This window comes from Podarcis muralis, chromosome 6 (assembly GCF_964188315.1).
Source record: "Podarcis muralis chromosome 6, rPodMur119.hap1.1, whole genome shotgun sequence".
Lineage (NCBI taxonomy): Eukaryota > Metazoa > Chordata > Lepidosauria > Squamata > Lacertidae > Podarcis > Podarcis muralis.
The window spans coordinates 98,019,276-98,044,488 of NC_135660.1; the positions used below are offsets into that span (position 1 = coordinate 98,019,276).

General features: G+C 42.6%; 1 protein-coding gene across 9 annotated transcripts in view; it reads right to left on the reverse strand.

Moving 5' to 3' along the window:
- Window positions 1–12,756: 12,756 nt before the first annotated feature.
- Window positions 12,757–25,213, reverse strand: part of PHF21B (PHD finger protein 21B) — a 178,797-nt gene continuing 166,340 nt past the window's right edge. For 4 of the 9 annotated variants that reach the window (XM_028728683.2, XM_028728686.2, XM_028728684.2 and 1 more), the window contains 5 exons: window positions 23,216–23,238; window positions 21,822–21,980; window positions 19,936–20,011; window positions 19,130–19,233; window positions 12,757–15,894 (listed from right to left, as the gene is read on the reverse strand). In XM_028728683.2, the coding sequence (XP_028584516.2) occupies window positions 15,667–15,894; window positions 19,130–19,233; window positions 19,936–20,011; window positions 21,822–21,980; window positions 23,216–23,238 (590 nt within the window). In that variant the 3' untranslated portion in view covers window positions 12,757–15,666. Of the gene's footprint in view, window positions 15,895–19,129; window positions 19,234–19,935; window positions 20,012–21,821; window positions 21,981–23,215; window positions 23,318–25,213 lie in introns of those variants that run through there. The other 5 variants (XM_028728690.2, XM_028728692.2, XR_013393329.1 and 2 more) reach the window with 4 other exon arrangements.

Genomic DNA, 25,213 nt, shown 5'->3' on the forward strand with positions numbered 1-25,213 from the left:
CAGATCCAGATTAAGCTTTTTCTATGGCTGCCACCATGCTGCACAACTCATGTTATTTGCAAAATGTACTGCGCTTAAATATTCGCTCCGTTCTCCGCTGCTTCTTGCTCTTCCAAATCATTAATAGGGATGCCAGCTGAGGATATACTTCCCAATGTTTCATGGTATGGTGGATTATTTTGAGACTGTATTTGAGCTGTTTGTTTTGGTCTAGCAGCAACTGGGCTGGTCTTTTTCATTTAATTGCATTGGTGTTGATTTAAACACTGACTTACAGATATAAGCCACCATGAGAGGACTTTTGCCCTTAGTGGTGAACTAAAAGTATTTATGCATGTAACGAATAAAGTCATTTCATTAACAGAAGGCATGGTGTGTGTGATTCAGGCTGCATTGGGCCACATGAGCTTCATGGCTGAGTGGGGCTGCGGCTCATTTCCATTACCATGGCAAAGGCAGGTATGCTGCCTTCCCATTGATAAAACCATGCTCAAGGCACCTTACAACAGGAAAGGATTTACAAAACTACAAACATTGTTAAGTTGTGGGTGAACATATCAGACGACACAGTGATTCTTCAAACAGCTCTTGTTTATTCAGAGGCCAGAACAGAACTGAACTGAAGGGCTCAGTCAGCCTGCTTATATAGAGCTCCAGTACAACGTTACTGTAGCAACTTTCTAATTTCTTGCATCCGTGTCCCACACTTAAATTTAAAATGAAGCAATATGGAAAGATGCTTTAGTTTGGCAAGTGCTAGTAAAAAGAAGTGAAAGGGTAATCCCCATTTGTGCGCTCCCGCTTACATGCATGCCAAAAATGGGCAAGGGCAGAAGGGGGGGCAGAATGGGCCTCGTATGGAACACACGTGTGGATTCCCCGTATCCCATAGAGAAGCCACTGAAAGGATGTGGTTGGTCAAGGGAGCGATGGACTCAAAAAAGTTGAAAACCTCTGCCTAACAAACTCATATTTAGCAGACCATTACCAGGCGGGCTCCTGGCTTGTATTTTAACACACTAAATCCTGCACCTGGCACCCAGAAATTGGAAGGGGAGTCCAGGCACCCCACAAACTCATAACAATACCAATAACAGCAACAAAATAAACTCAGGCCCAGCATTGCTGCTACCATTCATTTCATTTCATTTCATTTCTTATATTTCTATGCCGCTTTTCACTCACACGAGACACAAAGCAGCTCACAAATAATAACAATAACATAATAGAAGATCACCATTATAACATTTGTAGTTATTCAGTCTGTGCTGAGAGAGTGCCTTGTGTCCTCTACACACTTTCTCAGAATGGTTTCCAGTTAAGGCCTTTTCACAGATTCACAACCAGTAAACACTGGAACACACCAAACGCAGGAATGTGGAAACTGCACAGGGCCACCTTTATGCTATGGCCTCAGTGGCAACATGCGCCTTGCAATGTGCCCGTATCCAATGGCATGAGGTCATGATTGGGGACCTGGGGCCTCTGTGTCTTTGAATGTCTGCATGTACTCCGGTGACGGAGAGGGGGCTTTTTCCAGTGTTTTATTCTTCCGTTTCCTAGATTCATTAGTGAATGGATGCCTTCGGCAAATACAACGCTAGGCCACCTCAAGAAATTTCAAATTTTTTGTTTACAGATAATATGAACATGCTAAATCAGATCACAAATCATCCTCTGTATATTGGCCTAACCTTTCACCTGCCTGCTTATGACTTGATAACTTCAGCAACAAGGGATGACAGACCTTTGTAAAATGCTGTCTTTGTCCACAGAGCCACTGCACACATCCAGCAGGTTTCTCATCAGGTGCTGAGAAACAAGAAAGGCCTGAACATCTGTGCTTGAACAGCCTTTGAGGTGCTAGGACACATATGTGAACCTTTGGGTTTTTCTACACTTACATTTTGCCCAGCTCTTTCCAGGCAGAGGTCTGCTCCATGTCTGATGATTTTTGTTTGTTTGTTTGTTTACCCATGAAAACCCGCTCTTTAAAGTTGAATCAGAGCAAAAGTCAATCCACTTTTCCCACAGACTGACTTCAATGGCGCTTTAATTGATGGATTTTTGCAGTGAATTTTCCGGAGTCAAAAAAGGATGCTTGGACACGGAGCTATAAATTGTGGCCTGTGCTTGGGAAAAGTGGAAGAAAGGTGTGAATAAGCCCTGTGGGGGGGGGGGGGGCAGGTAAGGCTAAAGGGCACAGGTGCACCATGCATTCTGTGTGTGCAATACCATGTATGTTCCATGAATCTTTGCACTCCAAAGTATTTATTGAATTTTCATGAATCCTCCTTATAGGCAAAACATTTATTTATTTAACAGTAGTCCTGCTAATTCCACTTTCTTTCACTTTCCTTATGTTGTCACTCATTTAATTTGCTGCAATTTCCATGGAGAGAGGGAGAAGGCATCACTCTGGCTCCCCCCCCCCCCGCACGCCTTCCTAGCATTGCACATTTTTTAATAAATTGAACCCAAGACCTCAAGAGCTTTGAATTTGTCAGGAAATTTCCTACCACAGTGTTTGAGTGAGTATGAAATTGCCCCAGAACACATTTCCACCATCCCTGAAATAAATAGTTGGGTTGTGATTCTGAGAAATAGGTTACACTTTTTATTGTAATAGTATCTCAGTACTGTTATGATGAGTGTGAAAAGTGGAGCGCTGCTTCTCTCTCTCTCTCTCTCTCTCTCTCTCTCTCTCTCTCTCTCTCTCTTTCTCTCACTTCAAAGGGCTCAATGTCTTGGAAAATACACCACACTGATTCTTAATGTGTATTTCAGCCACAGCTGATGCAGGAAGTATAATGTTGTATTAAAACATTTTCCATGATGGCAAGAAAGCTGCATTAGAATTATCATTTTTATTCTAACATGCAATAAAACAGTAGAACAACAAGAGCATTTAGGTTAGAATCCTGCTGTTGCTCTGAAGCCTGGCAAAATCTTTTTCACTCTTAAGATTTTTCTTCTTCACTTTTCTCTAAACAGCTTACAGTAAGCAACACTTCAGTTCAGCTGTCAGGTTTAATTCAGAGAAGGGGCCTTGCCAACAGAACAACAACCTGCCCCAGTTTGGACAGAAGACCACCAGTAGTCAGAAAGCAAAACAACAGTTTTATCTCCCCATTGCAACAGTTCTCTTAAAACATTTGTGATGTAAATTGATACTTTTACAGACTTTCTGTTCTGCTGTCCCTTACTGCCATACTTTGTACATCCACTGCTTCTCATGCGCTGGATGAGCAAACTCATTATCCCCGCTCCCTCTGAATATGGATGAGCACCCAGAGATCAACATGGGTTTTGATCAAACTCGGGTTTGATGTATTACTGTATTTTAATATTTTTTTGGAAGCCGCCCAGAGTGGCTGGGGAAGCCCAGCCCCAGATGGGCGGGGTATAAATAATAAGTTATTGTTGTTGTTGTTGCTATTATTATTATGTTGCAAGATTACAAACACCGTCTTTTATCAAGAACAAAAAACTGCACTATCTGGCTACCATAGAAGCCAACTCCCTTCATCCCACACAAAAAAATTAGGGGGCTGCCCCACAAGCTGATCGGCATTCCCATTCAAATGGTATGGGTGCACCTCATCATGTGAGCGGTTATGAAGAGCAGGGCTCATACACCCCCACCCCAGTATTTTATTCAAGTTGGAACCTCTGCTGGCTCTTATTATTATTTACAATCTGCACTTCCATTAGAATACACACACACACACACACACACACACACACACACACACACACCATTTCTCCAGGGTATTGAGCTGAGAAGTTTCTTTAGACTTGGGGTGCTGGGGCGCAATACAAGCCATCTCTCCTAAAAGTCAGTGATAACAAGAGCCATAAAGCAATACTGTGGGTATTCTGAGTGTATTCACACTGCCACAATACCACCTGTCATTTTTATGGCAGTCTCCAAAGAATGGAGTCTAGTGATATGGCCAGGGCATGGATGACAAGGGTGAGGCTGTTCCGGCCAAGTGACAGGACCGCTGCTGGTGTACCAGCTGAAGGGGTTAAGAAAGGGCCAGTGACTGACCACTGCCACCACCTGAACCTCCCAAACTCTGAGCTTGGTCTTTAGGTAACATGAGACCTTCAAGATGACTTGTAAACCTCCATTCAGAGATTCTGGTTTCCCCATCTTGTGTGAATTAAGTTTCAGCTTGCTCGTTCTTGTCCATCCCAGTGCTACCTCCAGAACCATATCTGCTTATTTTCACAGCAGAATTATCATTATTCTTATTTTAAAAATAGGTTGCTCAGGTTTGCTCCACAAAGAGCTGAAACAGCGTTTGAAAGTCATTATAGATCCACAAGGTCCAGAGGGCTGCCGTTACCTTGGGCAGGCAGGTGTTAACCTGGTGAACTTTGGCATATATTTCCAATAATGATCCACACTGCGGCACATCTGGGAGTCAACCTCTGAACTGCAGAAGCTGAAACAGTTGACTTGACTGATGTGAGATTTCGATGACACTGTTAATTGGGATATAAGGATCCCTATGTGCCAATAGCATTAGAAATCACACACGTTTTTCTACTTGAGTGTGCTTATAGTATCAGTGCTGTTTCTAATTAGGACTGAATTGTGAACTATCCACCAATATTTATAATTTACTTTGCTTCCAATCTTGTGCCTCAAATTTTAAATGAGTCCGAACTCAAAATCTGAAATAGCGTATTGGATGTGATGCTATATTTCAAACTTCAGACTCAAAGTCATTCAGACTTGTTGATACATCTTCATTCTTTGCAGGGAATGGGAATCTCCTATTAAATCTCCTAAACCGTCAACTTTCGGTACTAAATAGCATTATATGTCAACTATGAAAGTGCTGAGATCAGCATGGGCTCCACCATCTGGGCGAGCTTTAGGAGCCAACTCATTATTTGTGGTCACTTCCACCTTCCCCCAGTCCTCTCGCACAGTGGTTCCCTATTAGCTAACTACTGAGGACCCCCTAATTTTCAAAAGCCAAGCCACGGACACCCTACTTTTGAAAATTTTGATAACTGTAAGATAGTTTCCTCTGCAATGCAATTTTTTGAACAAAATGTGGGGTAGCCCCTAATAAGCAAATTATTTTAGGTGTACTAAAAAAAACCAGACTAAGGTTGAGTGATATATGGTTTTCAACATTGTGATATATCATTAGCTAAACATCACATTATGGGGAGGGGGTGTTATTGGGGTGTTGTGTGTATTTTGTGATTTTGTATTTAGATTTTGTTCTGTGACCGCCCTGAGACCTCTGGGTATATAAATTCTACTACTACTACTACTACTACTACTAATAATAATAATAATAATAATATTCTGATACAGAACATTGTCTGAAACTGGAGATCAGGCATGGGGATGAGGGAATCATAGAATCTTAGAGCTGGAAGGGACCCAAGGGGAGCAGCAGCTGCGGAGAACGGATGAGTGGCGGGAGGAGAGGAAGCGGAGGCACCTCCATCACATGGTTTGAAAGGAAAACTGAGAAGCTGGGGTTATAGAATACATAGTGCCTCCCAGATCAGTACCAGGTGAGATGTTGAGCCTATCCCTCAGACCAGGACAACAGTCCTCCTTTCATCTCATGTCCAGTTGGGACACATTCAGAAGCAGCAAGAAGCTTCCTCGTGGCTTCTGAGTGTCTCACAACCCAGCACAAGGTAACTGAGTAGCTACCCTTCTAGAGGACTGACAGACTGAAGGAAAGGCCAGACTGCATCTCACCTTGTGATGCTACTCATTTGATACCCTCCCCCAGACACATACAACAATCCTATGGGAAGAGCCATACCTCAGTGACGGAGCATCTGCTTTGCATGCCAAAGGTTCAATCCGCAGCATCTCGAGACTGTTATTGTCATCATTGTCATCATCCTTGGCATTCGTCTGTCTTGAGAGACAATGGAGTGCACCTCTAGGGGTGAAGTCAAACTACTGGAGAATCTCAACACCAGCTGTGGCTGCTGAGACCGGTCGCTTGTAACTGCTGCCTCCCACATTGTTCATGCTGCGTTTGCAGCACCAAAGTGACCTTCCCAGGGTGCAAACCTGGGCAGTGTGTAAGGAGGTCCTGGGCTGTCCAGACGACAAGACCACCCTGATGTGGTCCAAAGGAAAGGAGAGCAATACATTTGGCACCAGCTTGGCTGCAGGAGTTGCCACAAGGAGGCGTACAAGGCGCCATCCAACCATCTTGAGGACTCAACTCCAGATTTGTGTAGGGTTTACTCCTCAGCCTTTTCTTCTCCCAAAGATGTCCTGCAAGGCAGTGGAGGTTTAGGGGCAGAGTCTTTCTTCTCCTAGATTGGCTACCTTCCCAGGTGGATGAGCCCCACCTGCACCTCACTTTCCTCTAGAAGCACAGGCAGAAACCATGCTGCGGATGTAAAACTGGGAGAGAATCACCTGAAACTCTGGAGAGCCGTTACCGGTCAGTGTAGAAAACACTGGACAAGATGGGCCAATTCAACATATTCCTATGTTCCTAAGCTGTGAGAGGACATCTCTTGACATCCTGTCCAGTTTGGTCCTTGATGTCATATATGAAAGCATCCAGTTAATCAAACAGCAGCACAGACTATTGGTCAGAGCTGAGGCTAAGAGTTGTGAAATTAGAACTAATTTCAAATAAATTTTATAAGCAACTGCCTTACTTCTGAATTTGGGGCTTAGTTTATTCTGATTCACCCTTGTGGATCCTACCTGTGGAGCCTTTCATGCAGTACACGGCCAAGCCAAACTATTTGCTGCTACAAAGTTTGGTGATGGTAGTCAACTTGGAAGACTTTAAAGAGGCGATGGGACACATTCAGTGAGATCAGTCTGTCTGTTCAATAGCTGCTGTGGGAAACAGGATGCTGGGAGAAATGTCCGGGTGTGTGGGGCCCGGAGTTGCCTGAGTACATTGAGTGCATATGATGGACTTGGGAGTCAAACAATGAGCTGTTAATTTCACAATTGCCCTTTTTTGTCTCTCAGCAGAAACAAAAGACATGTGGACTGTACACCCAAAGATTTCGGTATTCATTTCTCTTTAGGAAATGTGTGAATTACACAGTGGGAAAAGTAATTAAAACCAATTATTTGAAGTGATATTTTGTCTATGCTGATCATAATAATGTAAATTAACTAGCTCCTGACACAGCACAGCAATCCTTCCTCTGGGGAACTACGAAACTGCAAATTCAACAATATGACAAGCCCGTTTGCATAGAAACTGTAACACATACTGCCTGCTTATGTAATTTCACTCAGAGTGGACTGAATTAAGTAGCTGGTCTTAAATTGTTTTGATTTAAATCGGTCCATCCTGAGTGGAGTGTATTACGTTACGAGTATGTATTACTGTTTCTGTGCTAATGGATTTAGCATATTGTTGTTGAGATTGCTGTTCTGTGGTTATTCTGGAGGAAGCACAGGCCGGTTCAAAACTTGTTTGCAGAACAGTATGGCAAGAAGCCACTTTCTGCATCTGTTAATTTCTGCATCTTTTTGTTTGCTGCTTAGAGAGCATTGCATATGCAGCTTACCTATGATTTTTTAAAATAAGGCATGCTTTGTATTCAGCGTGGACTATGCATACATAGCCAGTGTTTCTAACATACCAACATCCAATCTTTGAGCCTTGAAAATACCTCAGCAATAAGAGAAGTTAACAGCCATTCTTTTCTATCAAGTGCTGTTTTCTTGGAGGTAAGCTGCCAGCAGTGGACAAGGACAGAAATGGTTCTGAGTGGCACCAGAGGGGCTTCATGCTCTTTCTCTCTCTCTCTCCCCGCCCCCCCGCCCCCCGCTCCTCAGCTTGATAGCAGCAAGGTGTCCTCGGTGGGGCCAGGTACTATTTCCATCTGGATTGTAGGAGGGTGAAGGACCTCCTTCTGCTACGGAGATGACTGTAGGATACAATTACGAGTGGTGAAAAGGAGACTGAAAATTTTATCATTGGGATAATATGTTGTGGGCCATGTAAGATTAAGCAGGGAGTCAGAAGCAATTGAGGTGGGGAGACTGCACATCCCTGGACTAGAAACAGGGGAAAATGCATTTTCTCGGAGACAATGCACGCTGGCCAGAGATTGTGACTGTTACCTCGAGAATGTACAAAGGGGACTAAGCTAATTGGCTGGAGAATGCCCAAAATGTAGTTCAGATTTGCACATTCTCCAAGGCCTGTTGGAAATTGCGTACAATGTGCAGGAATGTGCACAACTCCCACTTCATAGATGAAGTGCACATTCTTCATGAAGCCTGGTGAATCTGCAAAATGGCCAGTTGTCCTGACAATAACAGTTTAACTTAGCATTCTCCCTAATGGCATCAGAGGGAATTGGGCAGCTATTTTCTAAGCCGTTGGCAGGGGGAACTACTGCCTGAAATAGCAGACCCCGCCTCTAGAGAACTGAAAAGGCATGCTCTGTTTGAGTGTGATACTAATAAGTACCCTTATTTGTTTGACAGTGGAACGGACTCCCTTGGAAGTTGGGGGGGGGCCCTCCTTCCTTGAAGGTTTTTGGATGGGCATCTCCCATGGGTGCTTTAGCTGAGATTGTTGCATTGCAGGGGGGTGGACTAGTGTTTCCCAACCTTGGGCCTCCAGCTGTTTTTGAACTACAATTCCCATCATCCCTGACCACTGGTCTTGCTAGCTAGGGATGATGGGAGTTGTAGTCCAAAAACAGCTGGAGGCCCAAGGTTGGGAAACACTGGTAGATGACCCTCAGGGGTAACCAGTCAACTCTGCAATTCTATGTTCTTGGACCAGAAGGGGCTTTAGTTTGATGTCAAATGCAATTTCACAGTGCTTAGGCTTCTTATGGAGAAGTTTACACCCTGGAATTTCAACCAAATACAGTGGTACCTTGGGTTAAGAACTTAATTCGTTCTGGAGGTCCGTTCTTAACCTGAGGTACCACTTTAGCTAATGGGGCCTCCCGCTGCACGATTTCTGTTCTCATCCTGAAGCAAAGTTCTTAACCGAGGTACTACTTCCAGGTTAGCGGAGTCTGTAACCTGAAGCGTATGTAACCCTAGGTACCACTGTAAGGGTACTTATTAGTTCTACATTGAAATTATGCTATTCTTTGGCTCCCATCCACCTTATTTCACTGTAAGTCTACTGGGTTTTTTTACTGGGTATATAACACAGCATGTTTCAGGCCTCTAGTTGTGTGAGCTTTTAAGAATAACTTTATTTTATCTATATATCCTTCAAGGTGTTTTTTTTAAAAGCATAATCAAAGAAACTGCTATGTATCCTTAAGTGATAATTTGGACATTATTTGGGATGGCATTAGGAGTATAAAATTGCTGGCACAGCAGTGTTTAGAATACAGAACGGCATGTGGCTACTTTGTCTAATATCAACACTCGTAAACTCTTTCAAAGACTCTCTGTGTCAAAGCCTGAAAAGGAGATGAAAGTTTTGTCTAAATTACATAGATGAAATGGTAAAGCGAAGGAAAACACAAGCTGTAAAATCTTTCTGATGAATACCAAATATCAAAGACCTGATGTATTTCTGTACTCCAAAAACACCCAACACAAGCAATTTTAAATTTATTTATTTATTTATTGCTGGGAGTTCCTTCAAAGTCTTGCAAGTAGTTTCTCATCATGACAATTTTAATGTAAGCAACTCATTCTCAGGCTTTAATGGGATTCACCCTGGTTAAGTTAAAAGTCACTTGAGAGGCAGTCTAGTGGCTTCTGTTTACACCAATCCATCTCTCCTGGAGCTGAGGCTTCATTTCATAGGGGGAAAAGCAGCCACGGTGGGGGGAAATTGATTAAAGCAAATGCTATTCCATCTGATGTAGCTGTTTCTGCTTCATTTCAGAATAATGTCCCTTTTTGTAAACACACTCTCTGAAGAAGAAAGTGGAAAGTTAGGCAGACTTTTTAAATTTTTTTTTTAAAAAACTGTATTATCAAAGTCAGGAAATAATCATTCTTGACATGATGGCTGGTTGGCTGCAGAATAGATGAGTCTCTGTTCATGGTGAACTTGCATCATCTTTGACTTGATGTGGGGTTTTTTTTCCAGTGGTTCATCATTAGTGATTCTTCATACATGCATGTCATTGCTTGAATGTGCAAACCTCTCCAGTGTGTTAACAAACCAGAGAAGGAAAGGCATTCAACAGCTTCTCAGGTGTTGCACAGCAACGTGGTCATAGAATTTATCCTATTTCACCCTCTGAATATCTCATTTCCAAAGGAAACCTGAACCCAGAGTCAGCACCTGGACCCCTGCAATCTTGCACTGCTCAGAGACTGGGGTGGGGGGGGCAACAATAAGAGCCGTAAAAGGGTTTTTGCACACATATCCTGGTCTGGTTGGGGGCAGGGCTGCAAGGTGTGCAATTCAACAACCTGATTGTTTGGGAGATGCAATCAACCAGTAAGCAAAGACATAAAAAGAAACAGAGAATAAAAACTGCCATTTACAATAAATACATCTTTTTAGCAATGTTTTGTCATCACATTAATTCTGAAGGATCAACAATTTCTTTCTTGCAATTCCTGCCCTCCCCCAATGGAGCCTTATTTATACAACACTGTCAGCATTACAGAGCAATATAAACACTTTCCCTCCTTTTATTGCCTGTATCACTTTATTTCCTTTAACTGAAATCACCTTAAAGGTAAAGGTACCCCTGCCCATACGGGCCAGTCTTGACAGACTCTAGGGTTGTGCGCCCATCTCACTCTATAGGCCGGGAGCCAGCGCTGTCCGCAGACACTTCCGGGTCACGTGGCCAGCGTGACAAGCTGCATCTGGCGAGCCAGCGCAGCACACGGAACGCTGTTTACCTTCCCGCTGGTAAGCGGTCCCTATTTATCTACTTGCACCCAGGGGTGCTTTCGAACTGCTAGGTTGGCAGGCGCTGGGACCGAGCAACGGGAGCGCACCCCACCGCGGGGATTCGAACCGCCGACATTTCGACCGTCAAGTCCTAGGCGCTGAGGCTTTAACCCACAGCGCCACCCACGTCCCTAATAAAAAAAATATTAATAAATATAAATATTTTTAAAAAGATTGGTCCCTGCCCCAAAGTGCTTACTTACAAAGAGCACGCATAAAGATTCAAAAGCTGACAGCCAGGATTTTCTGTTGACTGACAAGAAGCAAGCAAAGGCCTGGCAGGGATGGAAGGTGGCTGGCGGAAGCGGAATCTTTCCAGGGGGGCAGAGCTGGTGTTTGTTGCCTTTCAAAGGATGCATTTGGGACTACAGATGTCTTGGACCACAGCAGCTGTTTTTGGGTTCCCAAATCACCTCAGGAGAAGCGTAGTGCAACATACTGCCAATGATGAAAGGCTAGCATAAGCCGGAACATCCCTGTGTCCATATTCATTACCAAGGCATCATGCAGAGTATTGCAATGGGCTCCCTGTTTCTTTCTACGGCAAAGAGATTTTCATAGGCCTCAACAACAGCAGGCTCTTTGCTTTTTACAAAAATATTGAGGCAAGGCAGAATTTGACCTGATGTCATAAATGATGCCCACCCACCCCCGATAAAATCCATACACAGAGAGGATGGGTGGTGATGGGTTATCATTGCATATAGTTACAACACTCTGAAATTAAAAAGAACTGGCAAAAGAGTCTCACACTCTGGTGGGGTATGTAAAAGGAAGGGCATCGTCTTGCCCTTCATTCTGGGAATGCTAATAGCAGCAAGCAATTCTTTATCAAAGGTGAGAGTTAAGAGCAGGTTCATGATTCTTCTCCTGGTGAACTCAGTGGAACCATAAAGAATCTACATTTAGCTGTTGAATGTGTGCCTTAAGCTGCTGGACACTGCAATAGCAAAACAGAAACTTACTTTCGTGTGTGTTAAGTCTCATTGAACTTGGAAGTTGGAAGGGCACGCAAGGGCCATCTAGTCCAATTCCCTGCAGTGCAGGAATTTCAGCTAAGCATCCATGAAATGATAGGTGGCTATCCAACCTCTGCTTCCAAGCTTCCAAGGAAGGCGAGTCTGCAATCTCCCAAAGGAGTCTGCTACACCCTCAAACAGCTCTTACTGTCAGAAGGTTCTTCCAGATGTATAGCTGGAATCTTCTTTCTTGTAACTTGAAGTCATTGGTTTGAGTCCTACCCTCCAGAGCAGGAGAAAACAAGCTTATGCCATCTTCCATGTGACATTCCTTGAGATATTTGAAGATGGCTGTCATATCTCCTCATGAGCTGAACAGTCAACATCTGCTTGAGCTACTTGCCCAGGAGATGACAAGTGGCTTTAATGTCCCCTGATCATTTTGGTTACCATTTGTAGTGCTACATTATCTTTTTTGAGATGTGATGATGAAAAACTGTGCACAGTTCTGGTTGTCAGAGTGTACAGTGTGGTTGCAGCACAGAATTATTTAAAGGTATTGTAATAATGACAGTTTTCATTTTTATTCCTTTCTTTATTGTCTTTAGTATTGAAGTCCCCTCTCTCATGCACTGCAATTAAATGTGAGGGCAAATTAAGGCATACAGTTTATTTTTGAGACCATTTTAATTCTGGTGTGTAAATTGGTGAATGAAAAACCAAATCTTGACAATGGCATTTCTATTGAACAAGAAATTATTACCTATGATGCCGTGTGGGCAGAGTTCCCATGAGGACTGTTGGAGGGGGTTGCCATAGATGGTGAGGGGAGGCAGGAATGCGGGGGCCCAGCAACATACTTCGGCCTTGTTCAGGGCGGCACAGGGATATACATTCCAGGGACCACACCAAGGTTAAATCTGTCAGTCAAGTTTTAATTCATCATAAAGAAGTAAACTACATTGGTATATTTAAGACAAACACTTTGTTTTCTATGCACACTATCCACGGGACAGTCCCTTTTCCAAAATAACTACTTTTAACAGTCCCAGAAAAACACTTCAGAAAGTTTTCACATTAAATCAACTTTCTGTGCTTTCCCCTTTTCTTTAAATTCGTCTTAGAAGGAGAAAAAGAACCATTAAACCTGAAAACATTTACATTGCAAGCCACGTTCGAATGCATAAATTGGCATACAATAACCAATGTATCACAACCGTGTTTTACTTAGTTCACTTTTGTTTGTCAATAAAAGAATATAAAAATCTTGTTCAACAGAGTGTTAAGTGTATTAAAATAGATTTGTATAGTACTGCACAGTTTCTCCCGGAGTTGTGAAAATGGTTGAAGGGACCGTGTGCTGCCTAGTGCTGGGTGACCCCCCAATCAATCAATAAAAAGCCAAATCCCTTGATTTCTTGGCACCGTGTGATAGGCCATTGTGAGATGCTTCACCTGTGGAATGCAGAAATGGATTCTTGCTTCAGACCTACTGAAACACAGGGGCAACATTTAGAGAAGGCCAGTGGGCAGAGTACCCTACGCCCTTCCTTGAGGTTTCGACCACATGCAAATTATTTCTCAGGAGCACTTATATTTCTGGCCAAATCGCTGGTTCTACAGGCTGACTTACTATTGTCATATATATATTTAAAATGGGTCTGCGTCTTAGGTATGCATGCCAAAGGCACAAATCCATTTGTTTAAAACAAACAAACAAACAAGGCTGTGTTAGTATTGAGAAAGATGCTATAATTGTGAATTACTAAAAGTAATGCAACAAATGCTGTTAAAATACACTGCTACTTTGTAATATAGGACTTCAAATCCTATACAGCAGAGTTGGCTAATCCTTCATGACCCGAGGGCCACATTTCCTCATAGCCAATCCTTCAGGGGCTGCATGCCAGCCGTCAGTGTGGCCTCTTTGCAGTCCTACACACTTGCAGCCTCCCTCCTCAGCTAATCCAAGCAGATCAGCTGAGGAAAGAGGCTGGTGCCCCCTCCCTGGGGAGGGTTTTTTGCATCCTCCTCCATGTTGGGCTCTGCCCACCCCAGCACACACACACTCCCTCTCTCAAAGTTTGTCACTGCTGAAAAAATTGGCAAAATCTTTGGGGTGCAGAAAAACTGTCTTGGAGGCCAGATTAGGCCCCCTAAACCAGAGGTTATCACTTCTGCTATGTAAATTTACCTGGGAAAAGGTACCATGGGAATCGATGGCACCAACGTTTGAGTAGACACCTATAAGATTGCATCCTGAATATTCAAGAGTGAATCCCCCAACCCCTGGAATCCGATATGGTGCTCCTCACAGGGTTACAGAATGGGAAAGTTATGCTAAGGGGAAACTGGTTTGTCCACCACTAACTTCTGAGGTAGGCCTCAGGGCACCAGCAGAGGCCGCTTGGCCGGATGGGGCCAGACTGCGCTTGCTGCATCGGAAGACGAGCTAGAGGGGAGGGGGAATAAAGCGGATTCTCCAGTATTTTCTCAGGCTAGTGCTAAACATGTCACATGTGGTAAAAAGCAACAAACAATATAAAAAGAAAAGGTTTTCCAAAAAGCAACCGATTACTTAGAATGTGACAGCCCACCCCTCCCCCGCAGCTCCTGATACATCCAATAAATTAAACAACCCCTTGAGGCAGTTTATTTCCTGTACTATTTAGCAGATACTTCTGCAAGTGAAATAAAACAAAATAAAGAATAATCATTTTTCACATTCCCTATTTTACAATAAAAATGCAGTACAAAAGTGTAAAGTTTTTTGGCATATCATTTGTACTGTCTTGACAGGGAAAAAAAGCAGCAGCAAAAAAGATTATTTGCTTTCTTTCTTTCTTTTAAAAAAAATCTGACCCCGTCCCCGCTCAAAATAATAATAAAGATCCAACCTGCTGAAGATATTTGTCACTATTATGGTTTATGCTAAACCTTGCACAAAAAACTCCATGAGAAAAATACATCAATAGCAAAATAAGTTGAAAGGTCCTGCAAAATTAAGGGGTTTTACAGGCATACCTCTTTAAATACTTCAGAACGCATATACAAGAAGCATCAGCATGAAAATACTTCAATATTTCACTAGAAATGCTAATTTCATACATTTTTATTTAAATATCTGTAATTCTCAACTATAATACTGAAAAAATGATTTGATTTTGAAGGCTCTGTGAGTGTCCCACAAATGCAATTCTTCTCAAATAGCCCCTTGTCCAGTTCAACCTGAATCAATGTGGCAGACCTTGTTCATTTAAAAGAAAAATATCAGGAATCCATGTTGATTTCCAAGCTATTCCATTTTTCACTGTCACCAATTAACCATTCCTGCACCCCCCTACCAACTACCTGCATACTAGCTAACTATCTCTTTGCTTTTAAAACTATTTTCCCTTCAAAATGAGAACTTTTTAAAGTCCACCTTCCCTCCCCAAGGATGCTCCATTCCATTCCACCACCACACGCCCCTCATTGGCCAACATATGCCGCTTCATTTTCCTTATCCATTAAATACTTTAAGGCCAATGCAACAAAAGAAAGAAAGAATATCCTAAGTACAGAATATCTCAGCAATAGAAAACTGCAGCAGGATCTGCTTTGTAGAAAGTTGCCATGACACCAACGAAGTCAACCGGGTGGTTCACCCAACATCCTGGTGTAATAAAAATTGACAACAAAGTCTTTCCGTTCCCCCGCCTCCCCCTCAAGTCTCCTTCTCGATGCAGTTGCAGTGTTTCCACAGCTATTGTGTTTGCATCTATCTAAAGTTCACCTTTTGTTTTCTTTCAAAAAAGAAAAACCAGGTTTTCAGGCAGCCCCTGTCAGTTGTTCCCCTGTGTCGGCTGCAAGGCTTTGTGTACGGCAGCAGCTGAGGCAGAAGACGGTTTGATCCAGGGGACGGTTAGCAGGGAGGAGGTGGTGGTGGTTGTCATGGTAACCTGAATCATCTGCTCATTCTGTATCAGTCTAATGAGAGTTTTGAGGCGTTCCAGCGATGATTGAACCCCTTTCTGCTGGGCCAATAGGCTGTTTTTTCGCTCTAAGCACTTCTGTCAAAGGCAGAAAGAAAGAGTAAGAACACATTCCATTGGGTGTCAAAACACTCTCCCTGCAAACACGCTTTTGTGTGGGCAAGCTCAAATAAATGAGTTGCACCGTGGCCCCCCTGTCGGAATCGCAAGCCGGGGGCTCGAAGGGTAGAGCTTAGGGATACATTCGCCCCTCCCCAGCCTGCTTCTGAATGCATGCTTATGTTGATTGAAGAGGGGGATTCTAGTCAAAGCCCCTCTCTAATCTGAATTAATGCACAATCTACAAAGATTTATGATTTTATTTATTTCCACTGGCTGGAATCCAAAGACCCGCACTATTAATTCTACATGCCCAGAGGGATTTCTCAAAAGGCCGCTTCTCTTGCCCACTACTCCCAACACCGGATGACAAATCACTTCTGAAAGCGAAGAGACCTTCAGAAGCAGTTAGGGATATGGCACGGAGACTTGCTCTTCTAAGGGTTGGGCGGGGGAAAATATTACATTGCCAAATTTTATACTGAAGTATAAAATGAAAGATAACTTATTCAAGGAAGGTTGTGGAAGACTGTGCCTTCAGTCTGGATAGACTGAACAGATAATGTTGGTTTACATACAAATGGAATTTATTTAATATAGTCCACACACTTTGGCTTGAATATTGGTTGACCCTTATGGAGGAGGAGAGTATTTTTAGCAAGTGAAATGGACATGACACCCTCATACGAAAACACATGCATGTAATTGACAAACATATTCCTCCTGTTATTAGATCCAGTCAGAAATATCCTCCGTTTAAACTTTATTTAGTTTAATACTGGTTACAGTGTGCATGCTCTTGGATGCATCGACAGAAATTCTTATCTTGCATCACTTTCACATGTTATATGAGCACAAAAGTTGTAGTATCAGTGAAAATGGGATTTATCTGCACGCATTCACTTTAAATATAATACAGGCATCCCCTCTTAACACTAAGGCAAATATCCAGGCACAATCTCCCACAGGCTTCCTTGAATAAGTTATCTTTTATTTTATACTTTAATATAAAATTTTGCAATGTAATATTTCACACTGCAAAGTGCAGGGCCCATTACCTTTCGGTCTCTATGTGTCCCACTTAATTCAATTGCTTTTTAATTTAATTCTCCATTTTATTGGATCTAGGCTCTCAATTGCTCCATTTTAATTTAATGAAAACCTCAGGAACCAAGCCATTTTGTAGCATAATATTTTTGATTGCTCTCATCAGTTGAGGTCTTTATGTGGAATTGCATTGCTGCAGTCAACAGCCAAAACTTCTATCTGAACAATGAAGTATGCATCCTTTTCATTTTCTAATTCTACTCTCTACCTAACATAACACAGTCACACATACAGAGAAATCTATTGAGTCTTCAGCTCATGTCGTTATGGACTCAGGCATGTACATGGTTATATTACTAAGTCTGCACAGTTAAAGGGAACACACCCCACTAAGTTGCCTTCTAATAAATTATTACTTTGCCTCCCATTTTCTTTTAAATGTCATGAAAAATTGATCGGTGTCCCTCCTGAATGAGAGCAGCAGTTGAACAAAATGTGACTAGCTACAGATGCAAATACTACTTCTAATTTTCAAAATAAATGTAATACATATAGACACACACCAGATGATCAAACCTCATACATTGCTCACTGGTTTTCTGAATTGTGGGGTGCACCCATGCTATAAATGTGGGCCTTCTAAATTCCCATTTGAGCAAGAACAACAACTCCAATATTAGGGCTGATCTACCTTAAAGCATGTTTGCTGTTATTGTAGAAATTTAGCGTTTTCCTAATCTGTGTTATTCGTAATTAATTATCTGCAAGAATCCGCAACACTGAAGTCCCCTTTGTAATACTGCTTAGCTTCTTTATTTTGGAACGTGCTTTGGGCTTAGCTCTTTGAAAATCTGTGCGAAAGTCACAATTGCCCCCCATACTACTTCTCCCTCATGTTCATGGGCAAATATTTAAACATGTTATTCCTTCACTAGCATTAGCAATATGGTTCAACAAGTGTTGTAGAATATGGTTTGCTGAATGTATAGCATTTGGGATTAAGGTTCCAGTGACCACTGGAGTAATAGAGAACAAACAATGAAGATGGGAGGAGGAAGAAAAGACCTCAGGTCTACCTTCCAAAGAACAAGGATTTATTTACACCACAATCCTATGCAGTTTAACTGTAAAGTGTCGCTGAGTTCCACAGGACTTACTCTCACATAAGTTCACATAGGTCTGCAGCCTTAGGCTGTAAACCAGTGCAAAGTTCATGTTTCAGAGAAAGTCACTAGGATGCAAAAGTTCAAGATCAGAGAATCTCCCAATGATCCTGTGGCATAATGACTTCCTTGATGGTGGACTAGCACAGCTGCTGCACTACACCTTCCTAATAGCCTACTAGCCAACACAGCTGGATTTAGCCAACTGGGGCCTGCTTACTCACAAGAAGTAAGTAGCCACAATCCACCATGTACGTCCACAGAAATTAGTGGGCTTAAGATTCAGGTAGGTAGCCGTGTTGGTCTGACGCAGTCGAAATATATTAAAAAATTGTCCAGTAGCACCTTAGAGACCAGCTAAGTTTGGTATAAGCTTTCATGTGCATGCACAAAAAGGTAGTTGGGCTTAAGTCCAACTACCTGTGCTTGATTGCAAAGTTCTCTTTACTCTCTGTGGAACGAGGATAGGGAAGCCTCCCGGAGCTCCCCCCACTTGGGCCATGAGGCCGGTTCAGCCAAGCCATGGCCACCTGCCCCACACCTGATGCCAGCTATGGGGAAGGTAAAGACAGAGCTCGGGCAAAAGGGGGCTTTACAGGCACCACTGATTCGCTGCTTGTTGGTGCTTGGGAAGCGCCAATCATGGAGCTTTGCCAGCCTTGTACCCAGCTCTCCCTGGGCACTGAGCACAAGCCTTACAAATCAGCTGATGGTCAGCGCTCGCAAAGCACCACACACATCTTCTGCCTGTGCAGTAGGATTTCAAACCACACAGGCGAAATAAATACCACCTGATGCCACTGTGATGCCATGTGACTTAAGAGGTGAGAGGCCCCACCCATCTGTCACACACCCATCGGTCAAGTTTAAGGAGGTAAGGTTTCAGTGACCTGCTGTCCAGAAACTTAAAGAAACATTCAGATTTGTTCACTTGTGCTACTTTCTCTTGATTTCAAAAGTAGCAAGTGCCTGGGCAATTTTTCAGGATAAGCCATAAACGATACCTTCATTGCATTACTGAGAAAGTGTTCTTTTTCCTCTAGCTTCCTGCGTTCTCCCCTCAGTTCACTGCTTCTCTTTAATAACTTCCTCTTCTCCTCTTCTTTGACTGTGAAGCAAAGGCAAGAAAACAGGCAATGAATGGCTGTTAAGATGAAAAATGTAACAGAGGAGTGTAAGCGATGCCTTGGGAGTGGCCCTTTTGACCCATCTAGTGAAGAGGCATTTGGTGATACTGTCAAATACGTTAAGCTGATAAACAAGTGCACACAGTGCTAACAACTCAGTCTGAAGGAGGTACAGTAAAAACAACAAAAGTCACAGGACACAAGTAAAATATTCATAATGGGTGGTGGTGGGTGTGCATATTTTACACTGGGCTCAAGGACTCAAGGGGTTTTCATGTGCTAAGGACAAAAAGCAAAGTCATCAATGAACGGAAAGCACCCACCTAATTAGAATGCCGTTGCATGAATGGGCTCGCAGACGGCCTCAATTCACTGTGACCTTCTCTCTTTCAAGGAGAAAGGTTATAGTGAGAATTCCCCCCTCTGACCCACCAACGAAAAACGGTATTTGTCTCCTATGTGAAACACACACACACACCCCTAGTCCACCTCCGAGTTTGTGAACTCTCAATTCAGATGTGTTAGAACAGTAATTGGGAAACCCTTCCATCAGACAAGTACAGATGTGTTCGGATGATGCTTTATTTCCGAGACCCTTGCAATCCACCCCCTGAGGCGACTCCATTTTGAAGTTGCTGACACTTGAGAAACCATTTCTTATAATCAATTGCTACAGTTCGTACCTGTTTTATGAGTAACGTAGGACTGAACAATCGCCAGAGTTCCAGCCCATGGCACATTTTCATCTTTCTTTAACACCTACAATTTCAGGAAATAACGGATTCAAACAAGTCAAGGGCACACTTATGTTATAATGCATACAATCGTTTAGAATTGCCACCCTCCAATTTATTCCTCAAAAGCTGATTATATCAGGACTATGTAATAGCTCCGTAAGAGTAGTTAGTTTGCCGATTTGTAAAATGAAAAGCATGGAAATATATTTAGAAATTATATTTTGCCTTTCCACAAAGAGAGAACAAAACTCTCTATCAAGGTAAGTCTAGCAAATATCCTCTGTAATACAACCAGACTGGTTCACCTTGACAAATTTCTTCACACGCTCACATATGCAGTCACAAAATAATACAAACAGAAGGTTGCATGAACTGGTCAGCAAATGTAGAGAATTAATATGATTGCATATGCAGTTTCTTTAGCATCCATGATCACTGAAGATGGCTTAACCCTCTAGTGATAGCCAAGTGTACCATGACAGTGCTGAAAAAAATGCATTAAAGGTTCGTGTAAGTCTTCCAAAACTTCATGTTTAGGTCTTCCTCAACCATGATGAATTACTATGTGGGATTGCAGTCCCCTCATCACAAATCCAGGAAAAAACTGATGCTTCCAGTCTCACAGCTTTTGGGGTCCATCCCCCCTCATGAGGTGCTGGAGATCAAATGCAGTTAATTGTGTTAATTTTTCTTTATGTCTAGAGCAGAACCTGCTCTATCCTTAAAGGAGAGTAAGTGTTGGGCTGTCGGCACTGCTTTATACTGTAGGCTATTACTGACACTGATGACTTTCTTTGCAGTTACAGTCATACCTCGGGTTAAAGACGCTTCAGGTTAAATCTTTTCAGGTTGTGTCTCGAAGCGACCAGGAAGTAACTTCCGGGTTTCGCCACTTGTGCATACACTCAAAATGATGTCACACGCATGCGCAGAAGTGGCGAATTGTGACCCGTGCATGTGCAGACACGGGTTGCATTCTGCTCAGGATGCGAATGGGGCTCCGGAACGGATCCCGTTCGCATCCAGAGGTACCACTGTGTACTGTATAAATAAAAGAGAAAATTATCAGTGGAGGCATTATTTTTAACTTGCAAGTGGTGTTATGCTTAATATCAATATTAATACTAATGGTGCTGGTTATAGCTTTCTTGGGTATATTAGACTGATAACAGTGAATTTTTCTATGAATGGGGGGCTAAGTTTGTCCTACTATGGATAGGATATCATTACGAAGCTAATGTTAAGTCACTCAATGATTTCATTGGAAGAGACTTAAGCATGTGCTTAAAGTTCTCCCACTGAAATCAACTTACCATGAAGATGGTGGGTTATTTCATATTGAGTTGCACTGACTACACCAGAGACCATATTTCTGGAAGTTCTTCCAGGAGATGAGCAGCCTGGGATTTCTCAGGTGATTAGATTTAGACATTATCTCTCCTCTTACCCTGAATACTCAAAAGTGAATGATTTAAACTTTGCTGTGCAAAAATTACTTCAATGGGATATTTACAGAACAGGGAGCAATAGTGAATTTACTGTGTAGCCTTAGGCAAATCAGTACTAATGGACTTAGGATTTTTTACAAAATGAATAAGATATGGAGGATACTTTACCAACTAAAAGGACTGAATCCAGCATAGTTACTCAATATAAAAATCAATATAAAAAGTAAGTGATATTTAAGTTCCATTACTTTTAGTGGGACTTGGTGAAGACTAATTTCAGCTGCACTGGTGGTCAACCTTTGCAGAGCTCATCAAATTTATATCTGTACACAACTCAACTCCCAGATATGGTTTGGATAGTTACAGTGTAAAGGCGTATCTCACCTTTTCTTGGCACTTAGGACAGACCCAGACCCCTTTGGGGACAGTCTTCAGGGGAGGGTCCAAGCAGTTGAGGTGATAGGCTCTGGGGCATGTTCCACAGGATTGCAAATTGGCACCGCGCTTACATGCTGAACAATATTCATCATGGCTGACCTCATTCTGCGAAACACAAAAGCACAAGGAGGCAGGTTGTTCAGCTGATCTACAGAAGGAGCTCTCCAAAAGCAGACTGTGGCCATATAAACTCATCACTTTGCCAAACAAGTCCAGTTAAATAGATGAAAATGAGACCTTAGTATATTTGTAGCACTCCTACTTCATATCAATGATCAAAGCCTGACAGCACCAACCCAACTATTACACATAGTTCCTGAGAATGAAAATCTTGGAGACAGTGGCCATCATTCAAAACAGAAGAGAAATAATTATTTTGAAGAGATTTGTTTCTATGGTGATGAACTGATTTTGCTAAAGATATGTCTTCAGTGGCTCTTGGTTTATGGTGGACATATTGTCAGAATGTTAACTTGCCTGTGTTATGAAGGTTGTCAACATCACACATAATCTATATAGGATTGTAGGTACAGTGCTGTGAAAGAATCTGTGAGTGTGAAAAACATAATTGTGTGGTCCTGGAAGCATCATTTAGCTTGATAGATGGGATCCTGAAATCTAAGGTTAGCATTCTCCGATTTGCTGTCTGTTTTCCATGTGTGATCACTAGACTGCGGTGGTGAATCTTCAGGCTGTTCAGGAGTATACCATGGCCAATGATATCAGAAGAATTCAAGAATCTGGAGTAAGGTTGCACTCTCCTGTCCACCTCTCTGCAATTGTCATCCATTAGGAAGACCAAGCCTGACTCAGTTCCATGGCCAGGCCTAAACCCAGAATGGAATGGCTCTAAATAATCTGTGTCATCCAAGAATGCTTGCAGCTGCTCCATCACAACCCTTTCCACCACCTTTCCCATAAAAGGGTATTTGTGACTGGTCAATAGTTGTTCCTGTCAAAGGGGTCTTTAGGCTGTTTCAAGGGAGCAGGGACAAACCAGTCAGACCCCCTCTGCTAGATTTAATAAGCCAGGAGAGACAAGTAATGGAACCTGGGAGATTCTGCATAGAGGTAAAAACAAAATGTTGTTCTTTGCAGTGGACAGCGGACGTGTGAACCCGAGTATTGTTTCATTTTTCTGACCATTGCATTGCCTGCATTTTTGGCAAAACTACCCTGGAAAGCAGTGGGGCAGTGACAATAGTACTTACAAATGTACACTCTGGTATGTGACAACTGAAAAGGCCCAGGGTGACAGACAACAACACAATACTTTTTTTAAAAAAAGCTTAAACGAAGACCCTGTTCCCTCGCAATATACAAGGTGTGGTAAAACATACCTGCCAAGATGGATCCTCATTGGCTAGCATTATGAAAGAAGGGCAGAACACAGGTTAGGAGCAGTGGGCTTAGATCCCCAGCTTGGTGGGATTTTAGGTAGGCTATGATAAAAGAAGACTATGTATGAGCAGAAGGTTATAATCAGTCAGGCTATGTCTGTCCAAGTGACCCTACATGCACTCCCCCCTTTTTAGTTTATCCTTATACTAAGCTTTTTGCATTCCCTCTTCATGTATGTTTCCTCTTCTCAGGATTGTGGCATTTTTTGTTTGTTCACACTGAATGTGTGAAATTGCACTCACATGCCCATACACACAAAGAACTGAAGTGATGCATGCAAGACATTCACAGGGCAGGGCTGCGCAAGATCAGAGATAACGCTCTCCCTGAAAGAGCTTAGCAAGAGAAATTAGAGAGATGTCAGTAAAGATGAGTGGCTATATGCAGTCGCCTTCCAATCAAATGAAAAAGGGTTTGGTAATGGAGATGGAAATGGAGATGGGGATGGGGATGGGGATGGGGATGGGGATGGGGAAGTGGAAGGGGAAGGGGAAGGGGAAGGAGGAGGAGGAGGAGGAGGAGAAGGAGAAGGAGAAGGAGAAGGAGAAGGACTACACAGACACTTGCCCAGCCTATTCCCAAGTAGGTTAGCAGCACCTTAATGAGGTACTAACATTTGCTCTAAGGCAAATGTTCTAAGGCAGGGATAACCAGAAGTGCAACAAGAGTGCTTCATTAATGAGAAACCTCCCACTGATGGAATGTAAAGCTACCAATGCTTTAAATGTTAGTTCTATCTTTCACAGCAACCCTTGTGTGAGCTAGAAACAATCAGGATGGGGATAACTCCCCTGAACACGTGACCTGCAGCTGATCAATATTCTGATTTTGGGAGAAGATCATCTGCAAAAAATATTAGTTTGGAAGTGCCCCGAGAAACTAGAAATATTAAAAAGGTAAAGGTAAAGGATCCCTGACAGATAAGTCCAGTTGCGAACGACTCTGGGGTTGCGGCGCTCATCTTGCTTAACTGGCTGAGGGAGCCGGCGTTTGTCCGCAGACAGTTTTTCCAGGTCATGTGGCCAGCATGACTAAGCTGTTTCTGGTGAAACTAGAGCAGTGCATGGAAAAGCCGTTTACCTTCCCGCCGGAGTGGTACCTATTTATCTACTTGCACTTTGATGTGCTTTCAAACTGCTAGGTTGGCAGGAGATGGGACTGAGAAACAGGAGCTCACCCCTTTGTGGGGATTCGAACCGCCGACCTTCCGATCGGCAAGCCCAAGGCTCAGTGGTTTAGACCACAGCGCCACCCACGTCCCATTACCACAACCCGCGTCCCATTACCACAATATTAATCTGGGGCAAAAATGGGAAAGAAGTGCAGACTATACTAGCATTGTGTACATATTTTCAGCGGCTGAATAGGAAAACTGAGTTTATCCTGTAAATTAGCAAGAAAGAGTTAAATAGTAATTTGCTATTTAGTGCTGCACACTGCTCAAACATTGTGCTGGTCTAGGAACTCCAGTGCGCTGCTGCTGCTGTTGTTGTTAATACCATGGGTACAGTGCATGCTTTGCATACATAGAATCTTGGGTTCAATTTTCATGAGTTTGCTAAAAGGGTTTCAGGTAGCAGAGCTTGGGAAAACTTCTACCTAAGACCACGCAGTGCTGCCTCCAGTCAAGAGCGCACAGAATTGGGGTAGATAGACCAAAGCAGTGGCACATACATTTTGATCAGTGTTGGTAGCCAGCCATAATTTTCTACTAGCCAATTGTAAAGCCCAGTCCCACTATGATACTACAACAATATCATATGCATTTTCAAAACAGGTAACAGTTTCATTAGACTGAATGAAGTTAGATATTAAAAACTCAGGCTTTATCTAAGCTAAGGAGCACATAAAGTTATTATTTAAATCTACAGTGCATTTCATAGTTTTCAGGGTTTTCTTCCTTTCTAATTTTTCAGGATGATTTACTGCATAATTTG